The sequence below is a fragment of the Stigmatopora argus genome, chromosome 5, assembly GCF_051989625.1.
Source record: "Stigmatopora argus isolate UIUO_Sarg chromosome 5, RoL_Sarg_1.0, whole genome shotgun sequence".
In the NCBI taxonomy this organism is placed as follows: domain Eukaryota; kingdom Metazoa; phylum Chordata; class Actinopteri; order Syngnathiformes; family Syngnathidae; genus Stigmatopora; species Stigmatopora argus.
The window spans coordinates 16,917,325-16,936,357 of NC_135391.1; the positions used below are offsets into that span (position 1 = coordinate 16,917,325).

General features: G+C 40.1%; 2 protein-coding genes across 2 annotated transcripts; one reads left to right on the plus strand and one right to left on the minus strand.

Annotated features, from left to right (window-relative positions):
• Positions 1–1,812: 1,812 nt before the first annotated feature.
• Positions 1,813–11,958, plus strand: fam219ab (family with sequence similarity 219 member Ab). The gene is made up of 6 exons (XM_077601619.1): positions 1,813–2,071; positions 3,145–3,244; positions 5,796–5,901; positions 8,068–8,148; positions 8,218–8,272; positions 10,247–11,958. Exons 1-6 carry the CDS (start codon positions 1,994–1,996, stop codon positions 10,403–10,405), a joined length of 579 nt encoding a protein of 192 aa, XP_077457745.1. The 5' UTR covers positions 1,813–1,993; the 3' UTR covers positions 10,406–11,958.
• Positions 11,959–12,321: 363 nt separating this feature from the next.
• On the minus strand, positions 12,322–18,717 carry klf9 (Kruppel like factor 9). The gene is made up of 2 exons (XM_077600312.1): positions 18,106–18,717; positions 12,322–13,774 (listed from the first exon to the last, which is right to left on the minus strand). The coding sequence occupies exons 1-2, from the start codon at positions 18,383–18,385 to the stop codon at positions 13,491–13,493; spliced, it is 564 nt and encodes a 187-aa protein (XP_077456438.1). The 5' UTR covers positions 18,386–18,717; the 3' UTR covers positions 12,322–13,490.
• Between the last annotated feature and the right edge of the window lie 316 nt (positions 18,718–19,033).

Below are 19,033 nucleotides of genomic sequence, written 5' to 3' on the forward strand. Positions count from 1 at the left end.
CCTCCCACATCCCAAAACATACATGGAAGACTGGTTGGACACTTTAAATTTTCCTGAGATATGAGTGTGAGTCTGAATGGTTGTTTGTCGCATTTTGCCTTACGATTGGCTGGCAACCAATTAAAGGTGACTCCCGCCTACTGCCCAAGGTTGAATTGGATCAGCACGACCCTTGTGAGGATAGGTGGAATTGAAAATGAATACTACAGTCGTATCTCTACGGACGAAATTAATTGGTTCCAAAACTGTTTTCGTTCTTTTAATTTCGTAAGTAGAGGCCACCTGCAGGCTAAAACTACAAAGTGAATTCATTCAGAGTTGTGAAATTCCTCACTGGAGTGTTGAGTTGCACAAAGCGTGACAATGCTGCTCTCTGGCGGTCATTTAAATACAGAGCCAAACACGACTGGGACTTACTTGCATGATCTATCAACTTGACTGGTAGTCACCAATCAATTACAGGTGATTTAAGCATTGCATACATTTTAAAATTGTGAAATGCTTTTCTCTGCCTGTGAACCATCATGATTTGGTTCTATTGACAGCGATAGCTTTCCAACAGGTATTGGATGCTTTACTATTATTAATTGTGCAATTGTACAGTGTTACAATATGTACTTGTCATTTGAAACCCATTTGAAACCCAACAGGACAGTCAATAACAATGTAGTAATAGATTTGTTGTGGTGATCGACCGATAATCGGTTGGGCCGATTATTGGGGCCGATATTTAAACATTTGACGTATATTGGTATCGATTTTTTTTTAATTTGACCGGCCGATACGAAGAAATCAATTTATTTCAGGTCAGACGTAGCCGCGCTTGTCCTCACTCTTTCTCTCTAACTCTCTCTAACATAAATGACCAGCAGCTCATTAACTCGAGGGCTTTAATATTGTTGCGACTGCTATGCTTCAATTCATGACAGCCTTTATTGGACATAAACACAGACACACGAGCAACAACACAAATTCAACCCCTTAACTCTCTGTTGTATTGGTGTCATACACAGAAAGATGAATTGTACATTCAATAACATATATATCAGGAGTGGGCAAACTATTCCACAACGGGCCGCAGTGGGTGCAGGTTTTCATCTCATCTCATTTTCTGAACCGCTTTATCCTCACTAGGGTCGCGGGGGGTGGTGGAGCCTATCCCAGGTGACTTTGGGCCAGAGGCGGGGGACACCCTGAATTGGTGGCCAGCCAATCGCAGGGCACATGGAGATAGACAACCATTTGCACTCACACTCATATTTAGGGGCAATTTGGAGTGTTAAACCAGTGTATATTGCATACTTTTGGAATGTGGGAGGAAACCGAAGTACTCGGAGAAAACCCACGAAAGCCTGGGCAAAACATACAAACTCTACACAGTATGGACCAACCTGGGACCAATTGTTTTAGTTAAGTAATAAAAAGAAGACACATTACCTCTGTTTTGGGGGGTTTTGTTCCAACTGATCCAGTATAGACAGTTTAACTCATCAGAATTATGTATACTGAAACAAGAAGCACCTGACTGCAATCCACTGATTGCACTTCTAAAATACAAGATTGGTGGGAAGGTTTCCTCTTATGAGTTGGAACGAAAACCTGCAGCCACTGCGGCCCGTTGTGGAATTAATTGCCCAGGTCTGCACTAACCACTCATCCACCGGGCTGGATAATACATATATAAAGGTTGTCAATGAGGTGTTCAAGGGCCTCTGCTGAGTCCCCGTGCATGAGCTTGGCTCAGAATAATACATATACATGTACTATATAGGTTGTCAATGAGGCGTTCAAGGCCTCTGCTCAGTCCCCGTGCCTCAGCTTGGCCCACTTCCGGAAGTGGGTGGTGGCCCACCGGTCACCCCACCAGCAGCGTCGACGTTGGTACCAGCTGGGATGAAGCTTGCCTCCGTGGGAGCGCAGGTCTTCCTTTTCCGCGTCTAACATCGGCATCCAAACGCGTCCTCGTCGTCTCGCTTGGTGAACAGGAGTCGACATGATGGAGGAAATCGACCGATTTCAAGTCCCCAATTCCGCGCAGGAGGTGGAGATGCAATCAGAGATGCAGCCGCTGGTACGTCAGCATGTCACCTTCTTTTCCACTGGTTGGGTTTCTTCTAAAAAAGACCCTTAAATACATATTTACCCTCCGACTGCTAACGCGTTTGGCCTTGCGAGTCATACCAAAGACAAATTCACGCTACGACAAGGTGTTGAGATATTTGTAATTACCACATTATTTTATATCCCTTACACATATACAGTGAAGAGCGTGAACGAAATGTGGTGTTTTATGTTAAATTCGGGTCGCGGTGTGCTCCTACGTCAAATGTTATGTGATGCCAGCTACATCCACATAACCACCGGCAAATTGCTACGGCCTCTAATTTCGTTGATAGCTTTTAGCTAAAAAATCAAATCATTTGAAAATAAAGATAATGATGATGAGCATGGGATTAAAGTGACCCATGAAAGCGCAGAATGTATATAGAATATTATCGTCTCCATTCATCCGGTTATATCAAAATGACACTGCACTTGACCAATTAGATTAGATTAGAACTTTATTTCATCTCGTATTCGGGAAATTTCCTTGGTTGCAGTAACAAGACAGTAGCAAGCACAGACACAGAAGACATTGTAGACCTAGGAAAAAAACTGGAGCCCCACACAGGAAGTCCACAATGCTGGTGTCAATATTCTAAAATCATCAACTCAATATAGATCTTTAAAAAAAACCTCTTTCAGTGTTTCTCCAGAAGTGGTCATTAGTTATGACAAAAGAAAAATATTTTTTCTTTGAAATAGAACACAATTATCAGTAAGAGACCCAGAAATGTCTCCAAATTACCGGAAAAAAAGTCAAAATCAACAACAGAAAGTGACCTGAAATCCACCAAAATCAAGAGTGACCGTTCAATGAACAGAAAGTGACCCAGAAATGCCCCAAAATCAACAGGACATCTACATTAATTACCCATCCAATTCATTGGAATTGGGATGACCATCTAACAATGCTCATGTTTCAGTGCCATTGACACTACTACTATTCACTCCTTCCACACAAAATGGACTGAATGTCAAGTGCTGTCGATGGCAAGCAAGTCCTCACTCAAATTATGAATATATTTGCACCCATATCGCCAGGACCCAACCTCGTCCACGGCCTCGGAGACCGACTCAGATACGAGAGAGGGGGAACCCGTTACAATCAACTACAAGCCGTCCCCCCTGCAGATGAAAATAGGTGAGGATTGAAAGAATCTTTTTAAAGCATGAAAATGTTTTTGCAATGTCTGCTATTTTTGTCCTCCCAGAAGCCCAGTCCAATCTAATGATGTTTAATTGCTATAAACCTTGGAGTGGTCTACAGATATGGGATTTTTCAAGGCCAATGCCAATATCTAAAACATTTTTGGGCCGATTGCTGATATCAAAAGCTGATATTTTTTTTCTTAATAAACAGATTCAGTTATGAAAGCCCTTCACGATACCAACGGTAAAACATGTTTCCAAGGGATCTTAACCCACTATTTAAAAAGAGCTTGTTTGACATTTTCAAGTTTCTTAAATTCTACCCCAAAAATAAACAAATCAAAGGGTATTCTGAAAAATCAGTGAATTTTTTTTATTTCAAACATCATGACATCAAGTATCACTGACGAAAATATAATCGATCATAACAGAATCAAGCAGCACCATTAATTAATGCAAACTGTAAACTAAAGTGGTTTTAGTGTAAAGTGCTGGTTCAAGTAGCTAGGAAAAACACAATATCCACAAAATATAATAATACTTCCAATTGCCAAAAAAAAAGTTCCTATGCTTACAGTGTTGCCACAAATAATGCTCTTCGGTTCCTTGGGATTGGCTGGGTAAAGAGTTAAGGTTAGTCTAACAGTAGTCTAATAGTAACTCTAGGACATCAGAGCAGAGGCACTGGGTACTGTAGTTGCCCGCACAGATGCCCGATCAAAATCTCATTATATGGACTTTTTTTTTTGTTCATCGGCCAAAGGCCGATGTTGGGAAAAAGTCCATATATCAGCCCGATATATTGGTCGACCTTTAACTTGTAGTACATTTAAGAGTCTATACAACACCTTGGATGAAATCGTACACTGAGTTGTCAATCTTTTATTTATTTATGTATGTATTTTTTAAACATTCCCACTCACATAAATTAGTCTGAGCCTCCGGCAATTACTTCTGGATGTTGCAGCGTCACCCGAATAAAATAAGAACCATGAATGCAGTCACATTTAATTGTATTCAGTCTATTCAGAATGTCAGAGCTATTGTCCGGTGCAGGCTTAATTATTCTGTGACCTTTGAAATTAAGTCATTGGAAAAAATGAAACGTCATCAACATTTACCTCAAAAGTTCAGGGGAAGCATATTTGAGTCAGATTGGCATTGCTATTATGCATAAATGTATCACCAAATTAAAAGTATCAGAATGATCTAATTTAGAAGGTGGTGGGACAGTCAATCGAAAAACTAATCGTTCATCTAATTTTGATGTAGATCAATCATTAAAAGAATAAATATTACTTTTTTTAAATCCTCTTTTTGCCCCTCTTAATTGTCTAATTAAATATTTATAGGGCATGAAAACAACGAAAAAGAAAATTTTATTCCGTTTTTAATTTATTAATGCTGCAAAATATTGTAAATTACACAAACAAAGTGGAAATGCAACTGTTTTAAGTTTTTCTTGATTTAAAAAAAAAGAATTAATTATAAAAAAAACACTCAAATCAGATGTTGTAACGATGTTAAAGTTTTGTTTATGTACTGTCCTTGAACGCACCGTGGAGTGGGGAAAGGGAGAGAGAAGAGACGTGTGTAAGTGTTGGACTGAGGTTTTACGGATTTTGTTGTTGTTTGGGTGGGCTAGGGCGGCCAGTAGCCGTGTTATTTTCAAATTTGAAATAAATGATTGAAAGCTGGCGACTCCTTTGTCGATGTTACAATATATTTTAGCATTTCCTGTGGCTCCTCAACGCGCTCAGTTAGTGTCCATCTGTCATTCAGTTCGGTCCACTTATCTGCAATGTTGAAATTATCCATCCACACATGCCTAGAGCGCCCTCTTGCGGTTCAGTGTAAAATTAACACATCGCAATGGAGTATAACTCGCACCCATGTCCCAACTATTTTAAAAAACGGCTACTTATAGTCCGGAAAATACTGCACATATCTAGCGGACCCTCATCACACGAGCTGGTCACTTGTTTTTCACAATACGAGCATCCTCTAGGGAGAAAATGAGTCTCGATATGTGAGCAGATTTTGACATACAAGTGATAAATCCACAAAAGCCTCTCTCTCGCTTGCTGTGTCCGGGTGTCTCGACATCCTGCCAGGTGTCGTGATATTTCTCTCTTTCGAGCGTATGCCTGTTCTCTCTCTTTCCTCATGCACGGAGGAGACTAGAGCCCTCATGGTACGTTACTTAGCCTTACAAAGTATGCCTTGAATTATTATTTTGGCAGCCCGGTGACTAGTGGTTAGCGCGTCAGCCTCGCAGTTCCGTCGTTGAGGGTTCGATCCCAGGTGGGTCCTCACTGTGTTCTCCATGGGCTTTTGTGGCTTTTCTCCAGCTATTCAGGTTACCTCCAAAATCCCCAAACATTCAGTGAAGGCTACAAATAGCTACATGATGGTTAATGAGAAAAATTTCAACTTTATACAAAGATTGTCGGAAGCTCAAAAGTGTGTGCTACATGTAAACCAAGCGCGCTGACCTTTATTACTTGTTCTTTTAAAGATGATGTCTTGTTTTTGTTGTGCAGAGAAACAGAGAGATATGGGTAAGAAGGGCTCCTTGAAGAATGGCAGCAGTGTGGGCAGCCCAGTCAACAATCAGCCTAAAAAGAACAACGTCATGGCCAGAACACGGTGCGTACACTGACAAACAGATTTTGGAATAGAGTTCAGAAGAAACAAACAAACATTTCTCAACTCATTCACTACCTTTGACTGCGAAAGGTGTACAATCAATAGATAATATAAATTATTAATATACAAATCATAGAAGTCACATCTTCTTGACCAAAGAGGAAAATGACTGTCTAGATAAGGGGTCGGGAACCTTTTTGACAGAGAGAGCCTTAAACAATTCATATTTTCAACTGTTATTCATTGAGAGCCATACTAAGAATTTAAAAGAAAATATACATGAAAATGTGTACATATTTTTTAGTCATTTCACCGCTTTTAAAGTACAAAAAGTCTGAATTCTTTTGACAACATTGTTATGCTGTTGCTAATCAATGAGGATCAATGTATGCATGAAGAAGAGGGTAATGAAAACAAAAATGATTAAAGGGGTGCTAGAGGTAGTGTCACGCTACAAGGCCGACGTGATGCTTCCTATTGGTACTTTCAGGACTCAGCTCTCTCACCAGCGATTTCCATATTTTACATCACAGGTTGGCGGAGAGCCATATGCACCACGTGTGGCTCCTGAGCCATAGGTTCCCTATCCCTGGTCAAGATTCTAATAATTTGTTCTTAGCTGATTACAGTAGACATCAATAATTATCTTTTTTCTTGCAAATTTGAAACTAAAAGTAAATAAATGACTTCTGCTGTGCAATAGAAATAAGACAACTCCCTCCTTACACTATGAAAAGTAATGAATAATAAAACCTGCAAAAATTTTGACAGCCGTCTTTATTTTTATAAATTTGCCTTCGAACGAAAAGTTGCTGTGAAATAGGAAATAAATAAAAGTATGATTTTTGCAAAATTTTCTTAACATTTGCATAAAAATTGGGAATCTCATTGATATCAGGTAAGAAAAGAATTACAGGCTGTCCTCAAATGAGGAGAGTGAGTTAAAATGTGTCAAGAAATTTTTCAATAAGGCTGCTGGCTGTGCACAGGTACTCAAGAGGCCTAAAAAAATAGAAAAAAATAAATAAAATGACAGAGCGACTTCACTTGGATCGTTTAGTGGTTCGGCTCAGTGTTGTCCTGCATCACAATCGCTCATTTTGGCTGTGTTATACCCCTATATATAACCATGGTAAAAATAGCTGTTTGTTCTATAAGATCTTCTTCTACGGAACGTTGGTCTGGAATTAGCGTTCACGTCGCATCTAATTCCAGACCAACGTTCCGTAGAAGAAGATCTTATAGAACAAACAGCTATTTTTACCATGGTTATATATAGGGGTATAACACAGCCAAAATGAGCGATTGTGATGCAGGACAACACTGAGCCGAACCACTAAACGATCCAAGTGAAGTCGCTCTGTCATTTTATTTATTTTTTATGGAGTTCGAGTGGCAGTTTAAATTTGACACAATGATCATATCACACATGACTTACTGCCTAACAACTTGGTCATCGGCCTGCAAAACAACACTAAAACCATTCATCCATTCACTCCAGCCCGATCTTTGTTCAGGGACATGCTTTAGTAAACAATAGTGTTATTAGCGCTCATTTAAAGCAATTACCAATTTGGTAATTTATCCCACAGTTGAAGAGCATAATAACTGAATGCCGCCTCACCGTACTTTTTTTCTTGTTTTTGGGACACACAACAAACCAGGTCCTGATGACGTAAGGTGTCAGGATAATAATAGGCATCAAGCAAATCCAGCATGTATTTTGTAGACCAGCTGTAAGATTTTCTACTTGATGCTTTGACTCACTGGAAGCAGTCAAAATACGGTCCAATTTCCTTGTATTAGTGAGGCAGCATCATTCTGGATTAGCTGCAGAATTCGGATTTTTTTTCTTAAGACCTTTAAATATGCCATTGCAATAATAATATGTCCAACTTGAACTCCTTGTGCGGGTCAATTCTCATCTTCCAGGAAGATGTTTGAGTTGTACAATAGATGCTATCTCCCATCCATTATGTTGGTCTGTCACATGGACTCTTAACAGGAAGAGTTTCATTGATTGAGGCTTTCCGAGACACTGCCTGTTCCATCTATCTTCTCGCTCTCTCCAATCATTTTGTTGTTTACGTGATGTTCCTCTTCTATTTCTTTCGTATCTTGTTTTAGCCCACTCACTTTATCTCTACTAATGTTCTTCCTGCACAGATTGGTGGTGCCAAACAAAGGCTATTCCTCGTTAGACCAGAGTCCTGATGAGAAGCCCTTGGTTGCATTAGACACAGATAGGTGAGCTGCACGAACATATCTCGCGTTTGCGAATAGAAGTCACGCTTCACATGTGTTGCTTTTGTTCAGTGATGATGACTTCGACATGTCAAGATACTCGTCGTCAGGATACTCCTCTGCCGAGGTGAGTTCCTGCCTTGCAACAAAACTACGTTAGTGTCTGAAAGTAGATGGTCTCGGTTTCAGCGTTGCGTAATAGCTGACTGAAAGCGAGGCATGTGTCATGACAAGAAAATAATTGTTCCAGGAAGGAGGATGATGCTCAGTTACTGTGCACATTTCAGAAGGTACTTTGCTTTACACAGAAATCCCTGAGAAAGGAACTTGGTTACTGCTGTCTTTGGTTCATAGTCAAAGATTGTATTTGGTTTAAAGAATTTATTTCGAAACCCCAATATTAAACCCTTACTCAGCGTTTAGATGAGATGAGATGAGATAACTTTATTCATTCGGGAACATAAATAAACAGGTAATAAATAAGAAGATAAATAAATAAACCCTACTTTGGAATCTAGCCATTGTTTGAAGCCCTAATTGGAAAGACTAATCCTAGTATAAAACCATACTTTGAAACCCTAGTCAGAAACTCTACTCCCAAATACATATGTATATATACAGACGCTCCCCTACTTACGAACGCAATTGGTTCTGAGCGATTGTTCATAAGTTGAATTTGTTTGTAAGTTGATTCAGTGCTATATTTTGTATTATAATTTATGTTTAAGGCCGATATAAGTATATTGAAGGTTTATATAAGTGCATTTGTATGTTTAAGGCTTGTATAAGTAACACGCATTGGTTTGTACTGAAAAAAAAAAACATTTAATAAAATGGAGAGAATATGTACAGTACTGTAGAGAGAGAGAGAGATTTATGTATTAGAAACTGGCCAAAAGAAGCGACCTAATGACGATTGCACAGTTTTCTTCTTTTTTTCATCATAAATGATGCGGTAGCACTGTATGGCATCATTCAATTGATTTGCAAACTTTGTGCAACGTTCAATATTTGGGTCCTGCTGCTCGATCTTTCTGTTTATAAATGGTACTGACGGTCGAACGATTCAATGCCCGTGAAACGCTCACCACTCTCACGCGCATCAAGCTTCGTTATTATTGCCACTCGTTTCAAATGAAATGGCTTGCCTCTTCCTTGCAACTCCCTCAATAGAAGCCTTTAGCTTTTTACCAACCATATTCAATATTGGATGCATGAGATATTTAATGATACAAATGAAAAAGGTTTTTTGCACACTGGAGATACATTCACGCACTTCCGCATTGCAACGAAGAAGAAGGTAGATGCTGGGTGAGCTGAGCTCTCACAGCGCCAGGCGTCGGTATTAGCGGCGGAAAGAAGTACTACTCCGAAAAAGGCGCGAAATACAAAATTGGACTTGCGAACATTTTTGGACGCAATTTGCAGACATGTTCGTATGTACCGTTGTTCGTAAGTTGAATGTTCGTAAGTAGGGGAGCGTCTGTACGTTTATATATAGGTATGTATGTGTATATTTATTCATGTATTTATTTTATTTATTTATTTACTTATTACCTATCTATTTATGTCTAAAATGCCTTTCCTATATCTGTATTCTCACCCTCTTGCTACGGTGACAACGAAATTTCCCGAATACGGGATGAATAAAGTTATCCAATCCAATCCAATCCAATCCAAACCCTAGCCCTATTTTGAGGTTTAAAAGCTTTAACTGTATTTTGAAACACTAATTTGAAACCCTAACTGTAGTTTGTAACACCAATTTGAAACCCTAACGCTAATTTGTAACTCTTGCCTTTTATTTAAATTGTAATTGTAGTTTGAAACCCTTATTTGGTACCCTAATCCTAATTTGAAACCCTACTTTGAAACTGTAAACCTAAATGTTCCTCACTGTAATAGATTAGTTTTGGATTAATTGTGGCCCTATTGTACACTCATAAACATCATTTGAACATGTTACCATTTAAAAACTGCCATTGGAGATTAGGAAAACAGCTATTTGTTGGTAGGCACAGGTGATTACGAGGCTTTCTCTAGTCCATCCAATTTCATTTTGTATACCACAAAACGTGCCTGCTCATCTTGTCTCTTCTAGCAAATCAACCAAGATCTCAACATCCAGCTGTTGAAGGACGGTTACCGCTTGGATGAGATACCGGACGATGAGGATCTGGATCTGATCCCACCCAAGTCAGTCAACCCCACCTGCATTTGTTGCCAGGCCGCACCCTCCACCACCTGTCAAATCCAGTAACCCAGCCTTTAACCCCAATGTTCATCTAATCACTTTTCTTTGTTATTAAGAGTGAGAACATTCAGTTCAAGCTAAAATGTTTTAGAATAGAAATGACCCATTCAGTCATTTATATCAAAAGTATGGGATAAAGTGAAAATAGTAAATATCCCTAACTTTTTATGAGTATACGTATAATATATATGAATGCTGGTGTTTTCCTCCTATGGTAGGACATTTGCTTCTCCTCAACGTGTGTCAAAGGATGCTATTGCTGACTCGGTTTACCTGAAATCTAGTTTACAATTTGAACTACTGTTGTTTTCATCAAGACTTTAACCCTTTCACGCATGAATTATCTTTTTTTTTTTACACCCATTTTTAAAACCACTTATTTAACTAATTGGCTGCCATTAGACGTCCAATTCAATTTGACTAGGAGGGGCGAACAATTGTTCATTCGCCCTCCCAGTCAAAATTTTGACATCAATGGCTGTGAAACATGAGCATTTGTAGCCAGTCATCTCAATTTAAAGGAATTGGATGTCTATTGCCATCAATGAAATGCAATGACCTTTGGTGTTACTTGGGGGCACATAAACAGTGCGTGATTGTTTGTTTTGCTTAAATTTATATGAATGTTTAAATTTATTTATTAAAAAAAATATTGGTAGTCTGAAAATGATAATATACTAACAATTGCTAACATTTTTTTAGATGACCAAAAAATAAACATTTACCCTACAAAGTATTAAAGGTCTTCTAATAATAAATTAACAAAAATAGTTGCCTGCGTTATTAAGGGTTAAACTCTTGAATAGTTGTTCACTGGAGTGACCCGTATTACTGAAAGGGTTAATATTTGTTTGGTTGTTGTTTGTTGAAAAACTATAGACTGCAGTGTTGGGGCTCCAAACTGCAACATTGTACTGTACAAGGTTGCCATGTAGCATGACTGGACTAAATAAGTGAAAAAAGGGAAATAGGGGAAAAAGGGAGCATTTGCACAGTTCAGTTCCAGCCTATTTCCAATGTGTGTTGGATTATTTCAATTTGCACAATATATTTTCACCCTTTTGGGCCTTTTTCTTGCACACACAAGTGGTATAGTTTCTGCTGAAATGTTTACATTTTTTTTTTCTCTCTAAAAATTCATGTACATGAAGGGTTGCGGCCAAAGGACACATTTATTCTCACTATACATTTTATAGCTCCACTCATCAGACAAGAAAATGATTTGACTCCAGTTTTTGCACACACACATGCATGTATCATACATACTGTAAATCCCATGCCATTATTGTGGATAGTTATTGGAAAAATTTGGAACTCGCAGCTTCACTTGCACAAGCTCTCATGAATGAACTGATTTGCAGATAGAGTTGCCTTAAGTACAAAAAAGTTAACAAGATGTGGGTATTTGTTATAATATTTCAAAGAAAATCTGAAACTTGATTTTATTTTTGTACCTTAGACCATTTGTTAATCCATTTTATCCCGTAAACACTTACATGATGGAATTTAACATTATTGTTACATGTGCTGGATGAAAAATAAACACACAGCTAATGTAATTTTAGCACCGCCTTTGCTTCTGCCCTGTAAAAAATACAATCAGTAAACACAGCTGTAATTAACTTATATGTATGTATATATGCATATATATATACATATGTATATATTTCTATATCTATGTGTATAAATGCATATATATACATATATACATGTATATACACATATATACATATATGTATACGCATATATATACACATACATATATGTATATATATGTATGTATATATATGTATGTATATATATGTATATGTATGTATATATGTATGTATATATATATATGTGTGTGTTTCTATATATATATATATATATATATATATATATATATATATATATATATATATATATATCCAATCAAGCATGTATAAGAGCAGTCTTAGAACGTTTTTAATGTTAAGCATTAAATATGACAATGCTTTGAATGCATTAGAGTCTTCAGTGACTTTAATTAGAGTAGCAACATAAGGCCTTCGACTTGAAAGTCACCAACAATAAATCACAGATGTCACAACAAAAGAAAAAAAATTAGTGGCTCATGTTGAGAAGTAAAACCCCATTTAGTCATAGGCTGCCATTAACAGTAATATACGTATTTCCAATACCTTTTGACTGTGAGGGCTGGCAGAATTAATAAGATAAAACCATTACAAAAACACAGTGTACAGAACAGATAAAAAATTATGAACTAAATCAGAAATCCCAGCCAGACAGTGATATGTTGTGCTTCAACATCACCACCAAGAGGTGCGAAAAGTTCATTTTAATCCCTGACAAAAATTCAATATGGCACAATACGGAAAAAAGTGTGCATCAGCTTGTTCTGACAAGTCACTTAGTATCAGTAAGATAATAATGATAATTCATTCGGGTAATGGCGAGTAATGGGGAAAACAACCCCAAGAAGGCACAGACATCATGTGAAGAAAACAATTTGCATGATGCACAAAATGCATCATAATTTGTAGAATGATGCTCATCAAGGTACTTTCTTCAAATGAAGTAATTTTGCAATTATTTAAATTCTAATCTAGATAATACTCTATTTTTCCACTAATGCTATGCATCAATTATCCCTCTATGTACATGGTAATACAGTTCTACTGTCTGTGTTATATTTGAATATTTATTCCCTTTCTCTGAAGATAGTGGTGCTTGATCACCAATTCCTTTCCTGGCCCAACACCCGAGATTGGTCGCCAGCCAATCATGAATGAGCAACCATTCACAATCACAGCCAAGGATAATGTAGAGTGAAGTTAACACGCTGGTTTTGGCTCTGCGAGTGTTAAACCAGAGTACCCGGTAAACTCCCGCACAAGCATGTGGAGGATATGCAAATTCTACGACTGATTCGACGGTGTCATATCCGTTAAAAAATACGCTGGCACTAAAAAAATGATTAAAAATAATCCCAGATGACAGAAAATTTTGAATAAATACCTGTCACATTGGTAACGAAAGGATGCATGACACGGAAAAACCCTCCGTGACAGCAGAGGGCAGCACCCGAGTGGGTGTGTCCACGTGTCTCTATTTAGATTGCCTGAGGGCTTCGGTCTCCGGAGTCGGACGAGGACACGGAAACGGAGCAGCGGCGCCTCTTGGCGGCGGCGCCGGCGCTCTGCAGCATGCTGGGATGGAACCCGGCGTGGCGGCGGGCATGCTTGGTCAGGTGATCACTCCTCATGAAGCACTTGTCGCAGAGTGGGCACGTAAAGCGCTTCTCCCCCGTGTGCGTGCGGTAATGGCGGGTCAGCTCATCCGACCGTGAGAACTTCTTGCCACAGGCCGGCCAGGTGCATTCGAACGGACGCTCGCCTGTGGAACAACCAGATGTGGATTACAAAGATCAATATCTGTATGCCGTGTAACAACTTTTGTACAGGATTTTTTTAAAGTACATATTTTTGTAAAACCGAGCTTGTTTTACCCTTATTGGCTTATAGGCCCCTTTCACACGTCAGCCTTTTTACCATCAGCAAGCAATGTACCCAGACATCAAGCTGTCAGCATCATACAGTGACATCTACAGAATCTTGAATTTAGTGCATACTGATTGGGCACCCTGTCTACTGTGGAGAAAATGTTAGATTTTTAAGTGCGCCCTTTGTGAGTAAACATGTGCCGCGTTGCATTTGTACGGGTTATTTATCGCTTAATAAGGGGAATTGCAATCTTTAATAAAGGGAGCAATTGGCTCTGGTGCTTCAGTACAGTCATACCTCTACTTACGAATGCCTCTAGGTACGAAAGTTTCAGATTATGAATTTGTTTATATGCAAATTGGTGACTCGATACGAAAAAGATCCAAGTTACGAAATCCCCCAAAAAGTAAATCCATTATTTTGTTTTGAATTCCCCTTATTAAGCAATTAAAAACTACAAATGCAACGTGGCACACATTTTCACACACACACACACACACACACACACACACACACACACACACACACACACACACATAAGGCACACGTAAAAGTCTAAAATGTACTACTAAGTGGATGGCATATCGGCCCTGGTAAAACGGGCCCTTGCTGCCATCTGGCGGACAAACACGGATATTACATCTATAACGGTCCCAGAGGGAGATATTTCAGCTGCGCAGGACACACTTTCATGTGCTTTATTTATTTTATGACATGAATAAATAATTTCCTTATAATTATCTCTCATTTGTGTGTGTTTCCTCACATCTTTCATACAAAATTGCGACACTTTGACCAATTTTAAACGGTCTAGTTGGTAGTTGTGTGAGGACCGTGGAACGAATGAGAGAATTTACATATAAAGTACACCTCTACTTGGGAAACTTTCAAGTTACGAAAAAAGTCTTGGAACCAATTAATTTTGTAAGTAGAAGTACGACAGTACCTGTAGATGTTACGGCAGATGTTTTTACTTTATGTTACTCTAATCCACAAGCAACCTGTCTTGGTGGAGGTGAAAAGGTCACTGCATTTGACAGTCGAACGCTTGAAGTACTGAGCTACAAAAGTTCAATGTAAATTGAAGCAATCCCTGTGCGCGGGGTAATGGTGACTATCAAAGCTAATTATGGGCACCAGCTAGATCACACCCTATTGCCTGGTGGCCAGGCAATTGCAGAGCACAAGGAGCCAGAGGACCATTCAAGCTCAAACTCATACCTAGAGGCAATTTAGAGTGTTCAACCAGCCTACCAAGCATGTTTTTGCGATGTGGGAGGGAAACAGAGTACCTGAAAAAAACCCACACAAGCCCGGGGAGAACAAACTCCACACAGGAAGGCTCCAAACCTGGGATCAGACCCTTGATCTGAGAACTGTGAGGCCGACGCGGAAACTACTCGGCCGCCCCCATTTTCAGAAAAAATAATATTTATAAACAAATTAATTAATAAAATCACTTTAATATAATTAACATGGGAAAAAAAACATAAATACCCCTATGTATTTTCCCATAGCTTTTTTTCTCTCCGGTTACTCCGGTTTCCTCCCACATTCCAAAAACATGCACGGTAGCGTGATTGGACAATCTAAATTGCCCCTAGGTATGGGTGTGAGTGTGCATGGTTGTCCGTCTCCTGCTGCCCTGCGATCAGCTGGCCACCGATTCAGGGTGTCCCCCGCTTATGGTCCGGAGACAGGTGGGATTAGCTCCAGCACCCCCCGCGACCTTAATGAAAATAAAGCGGTTCAGAAAATGAGGTGAAATGAGATGAAGACTCCCATTGAAAAATATAGATGCCCAATTAATTTAAACTGGGGAAAATGGCTGTTGAATGCTCATCTTTTAGGGCCATTGACATCGCTGGACGTCCAATCCATTTTGACTGGGGACGTCTAGCACACATCACAGGCAGTTAAAGTCAAATGAGTTCCTTCTAAAGGGTTAAATCAAAACTTTTCATCATATTTTTGCGACCCTAGGGTGAACTATGCACCTGGATTTTATATTGTGGGTTGATTGGGTGGCAACAGGATTAAATAAAATCTCTGAAATGATTGATTTTTGGGATGATTAATTTGTCATCCATTTTCAACACTGCTCTCTATTTATATAGTGGAGAAATGGAGAGAATCGTGTATGTCCTGCTGTATAGTGTTAATATAGTTTCAGTCTAACTACTAGAACTTTTGAAACTGTTTTGCTTCCCGAAAAAGCAATTTAAAAAAAACATGAGGCAATTGTCAGGAAAAGTACAAACTGTTCGATCTTTGTCAGTGAAAAAACAAAATTTGTGGGAGGTGTGTGCCCGCACGTGTTTCGTAGGAACAAAATCCATAACACGTTGATTGAGCAAAAGTGAGTCATGACACAGCCACAATGAGTTAAAAAAAATGGTTTCTTCCACCACCATGTGCACCACTCGACCACGTGTTTCCTCTTGTTTACAAGCAGCCGTTTATGGGGGTGGTGTTGATGATGTAGAAGGAAGTAGCGGATAGCAGGGGCGGGCCCGCTGGGGCCTGTTATCCCTCCAGCATGTGTGCGCCGGCGCTGGGACAACCGTGTCGCAGTGACCTGCTGCCACGTTCGTGTTTACTGCTTTCCTTCTTATCGCTCGCGCTGCACACTCTAGCTGGCATGAAATGGTTGAGTTAAGTGCCATTGACGCTGATAGACGTCCACTTCATTCGAACAGTGAATCCACCCATTGGCTACTTTTGACGGCAGCAGAAATCCAATCCATAATGACTGTGTAAATCAGGGGTGGGCAAACCGGTCCTTGAGGACCGCTGTGGGTGCAGGTTTTTGTTCCAACTGATCAAGCACATACAGTTTGACCAATGAGATTTCTGCAGAAAACAAGAAGCACTTGACTGCAATCCACTGATTGCACTTTTAAGACACCAGATTGGTGAAAAGGTGCCCTCTCTATGGGTTGGAATGAAAACCCGCACCCACTGCGGCCCTTTGTGGAATAGTTTGGGTGTAGCGCCCTCAATGGCACTGAAACATGAGCCTTGTCTTCCAAGTTTAAATGAATTGTACGTCTATCGCCATCAATGCAAAGCATGAGTTAAATACTACGAACAATTTAAAATAAACTTATGTATTACTGTATTTGATTTTTTTTCCTCATCTCATCTCATTTTCTGAACTGCTTTATCCTCACTAAGGTCACGGGGGGTGCTGGAGCCCAGCTGACTTCGGGCCAGAGGCAGGGGACACCCTGAATTGGTGGCCAGTCAATCACAGAGCACAAGGAGACAAACAACCATTCACACTCACACTCATACCTAGGGGAAATTTAGAGTGTACAATCATCCTACCATGCAGTCTTTGGAATTTGGGAGAAAACTGGGGTACCCAAAGTACCCGGAGAAAACCCACACAGGCCCGAGAAGAACATGCAAACTCCACACAGGTGGACCGACCTGGATTTGAACCCAGGTCCCTCCTCTGTGAGGCCACAGGGCCGCCCTGATTTTATTATATTGTTGGTAATTTACTTTTTATTGAAATTGTATCAATGCAATACGGTTTAGAATTATAATGTATATTCATTCCTGTTTCTTTCCGCCTATCCTTACAATCCCTGTGGCTCTTTGACTCTCACAGTTTAAAATGTTTCCTATGTGTCTAACTTGTTCGCCACCCCCAGTCTAGAGGTCTAGAGACAACTGGTAATTTTTGGGGGAAAAAAACAACAAAAAAAATTGGCAGAGGGCCCTCCTGCGCCCCCAAATAGATAGTGCCCTGGGCAGTTGCCTATATTTCCCTTTGCAAAAACCCTCCCTGAGTGGGCGATACACTTATACAATAATAATTTGAAAAAAATAGTGTAATACACACTCATATTTCAGTTAATTACGTGACCAACAATAGTCACTTAACATAACGGGTTCAATTCTTATTAATATTAAGTCACCCATCAAAGGGCAGCCAATGAGCTCAGCGGTATCAAGAGAAACGCCCATTACACACGACACACCTCCTCCTTGCTGGTTTGACACGATGATTCCTATTATTAGTTATCGATCCGCCTCCTCACTCAGCATCACGACACGCACCCACGAGCCTTTATATCGTGATCCAATGACGCAATAACTTGACAAAAACCTATTTTAGCTGCGACGTCGACAGAAAACGTCACGAAAATGTGGTTCTGTTAAAAATAGTTCCTTAATAAATAGATAAAAATCAGGCAGGTGAGTTTAACTTACCAGTATGTACCCTTAAGTGGGCCTTAAGGTGGGACGACTTTCCGTACATCTTGCCACAACCACTAAAGGGGCAGCGGTGCCTCTTCTCCGAGGGCTCATGCGGTTCGTCCGCCCTCCTCTTGCTCTCGACCGGCTTCTCCTCCTCCTCCTCCTGCACGGCCGCGGGCCGGCATTTGTTTAAGTCCAACAGAATCATAGCCACCATCAGCAAAGTTCGGTGCTCCTGGTTCTCTTTCAGGGGGTCGTCCGTCCGGACAGGGGGCGCAGACGCCTCGGACATGACTGGTGACGAAGTGTGTCAAAAAGCAAGAAGCGAGATCCTCCTCACACGTGTCGGCGTCAATGTGACTGTCCCACCAAGAATGGCCCGTTCCAACTAAATACAGCAAAATGAGGCAGACGCGGCAATTAGGGGGAGCTTCCTGAATTCTTTGTCAGCTTCCTGGTTTAAGGAGGTCCAGAAATCCCAGCGTCTCTTCTAACTTGACTGTTGTTCCACACGCGTCTTCGCTTTTTTTTCTTGCTTTGCCGCTGCTGTGTCCTCGTACTCCCGAGAAACAATTTCGCGGAATCCCACGGCGTCATCGTGGAGGCGGACGCCCATTGGCCCACGGGAAACGTGAGCCGTTGTTTTAGGGAATTGCCAATTCACGGAAGTCCTCGACCCGGGTGCGTCAGCCAATCATAAGGCGAGATGGGCAGAAAGGGGGTGGACCGTAACAGTGTTGCTTTCAATGACGAGGATCGACTGGGAAAAATTACCGTCGACAATAAAAAGTGGGAGTAAACGTTACAAGGATTTCAATCTTACTGATAAAAGTACACATTTTTAAAAACAATGAAAGACATCTGCAAAGGCAGTTGTGGTATGGTTTGATGTTTTAACTAGCATTGTGGTTATTGCTAAAAGTGGGAGTAAACGTTACAA

What these genes read in the sequence shown, in the direction of transcription:
- fam219ab (XM_077601619.1), top strand. Translation starts at nt 1,994, where the DNA reads ATGATGGAGGAAATCGACCGATTTCAAGTCCCCAATTCCGCGCAGGAG. An exon ending in CCCCCTGCAGATGAAAATAG is followed by an intron (nt 3,245 to 5,795) that starts GTGAGGATTGAA and finishes TTTGTTGTGCAG; the next exon opens with AGAAACAGAGAGATATGGGT. An exon ending in AACGTCATGGCCAGAACACG is followed by an intron (nt 5,902 to 8,067) that starts GTGCGTACACTG and finishes CTTCCTGCACAG; the next exon opens with ATTGGTGGTGCCAAACAAAG.
- klf9 (XM_077600312.1), bottom strand. Translation starts at nt 18,385, where the DNA reads ATGTCCGAGGCGTCTGCGCCCCCTGTCCGGACGGACGACCCCCTGAAA. An exon ending in CCACTTAAGGGTACATACTG is followed by an intron (nt 13,775 to 18,105) that starts GTAAGTTAAACT and finishes GTTGTTCCACAG; the next exon opens with GCGAGCGTCCGTTCGAATGC.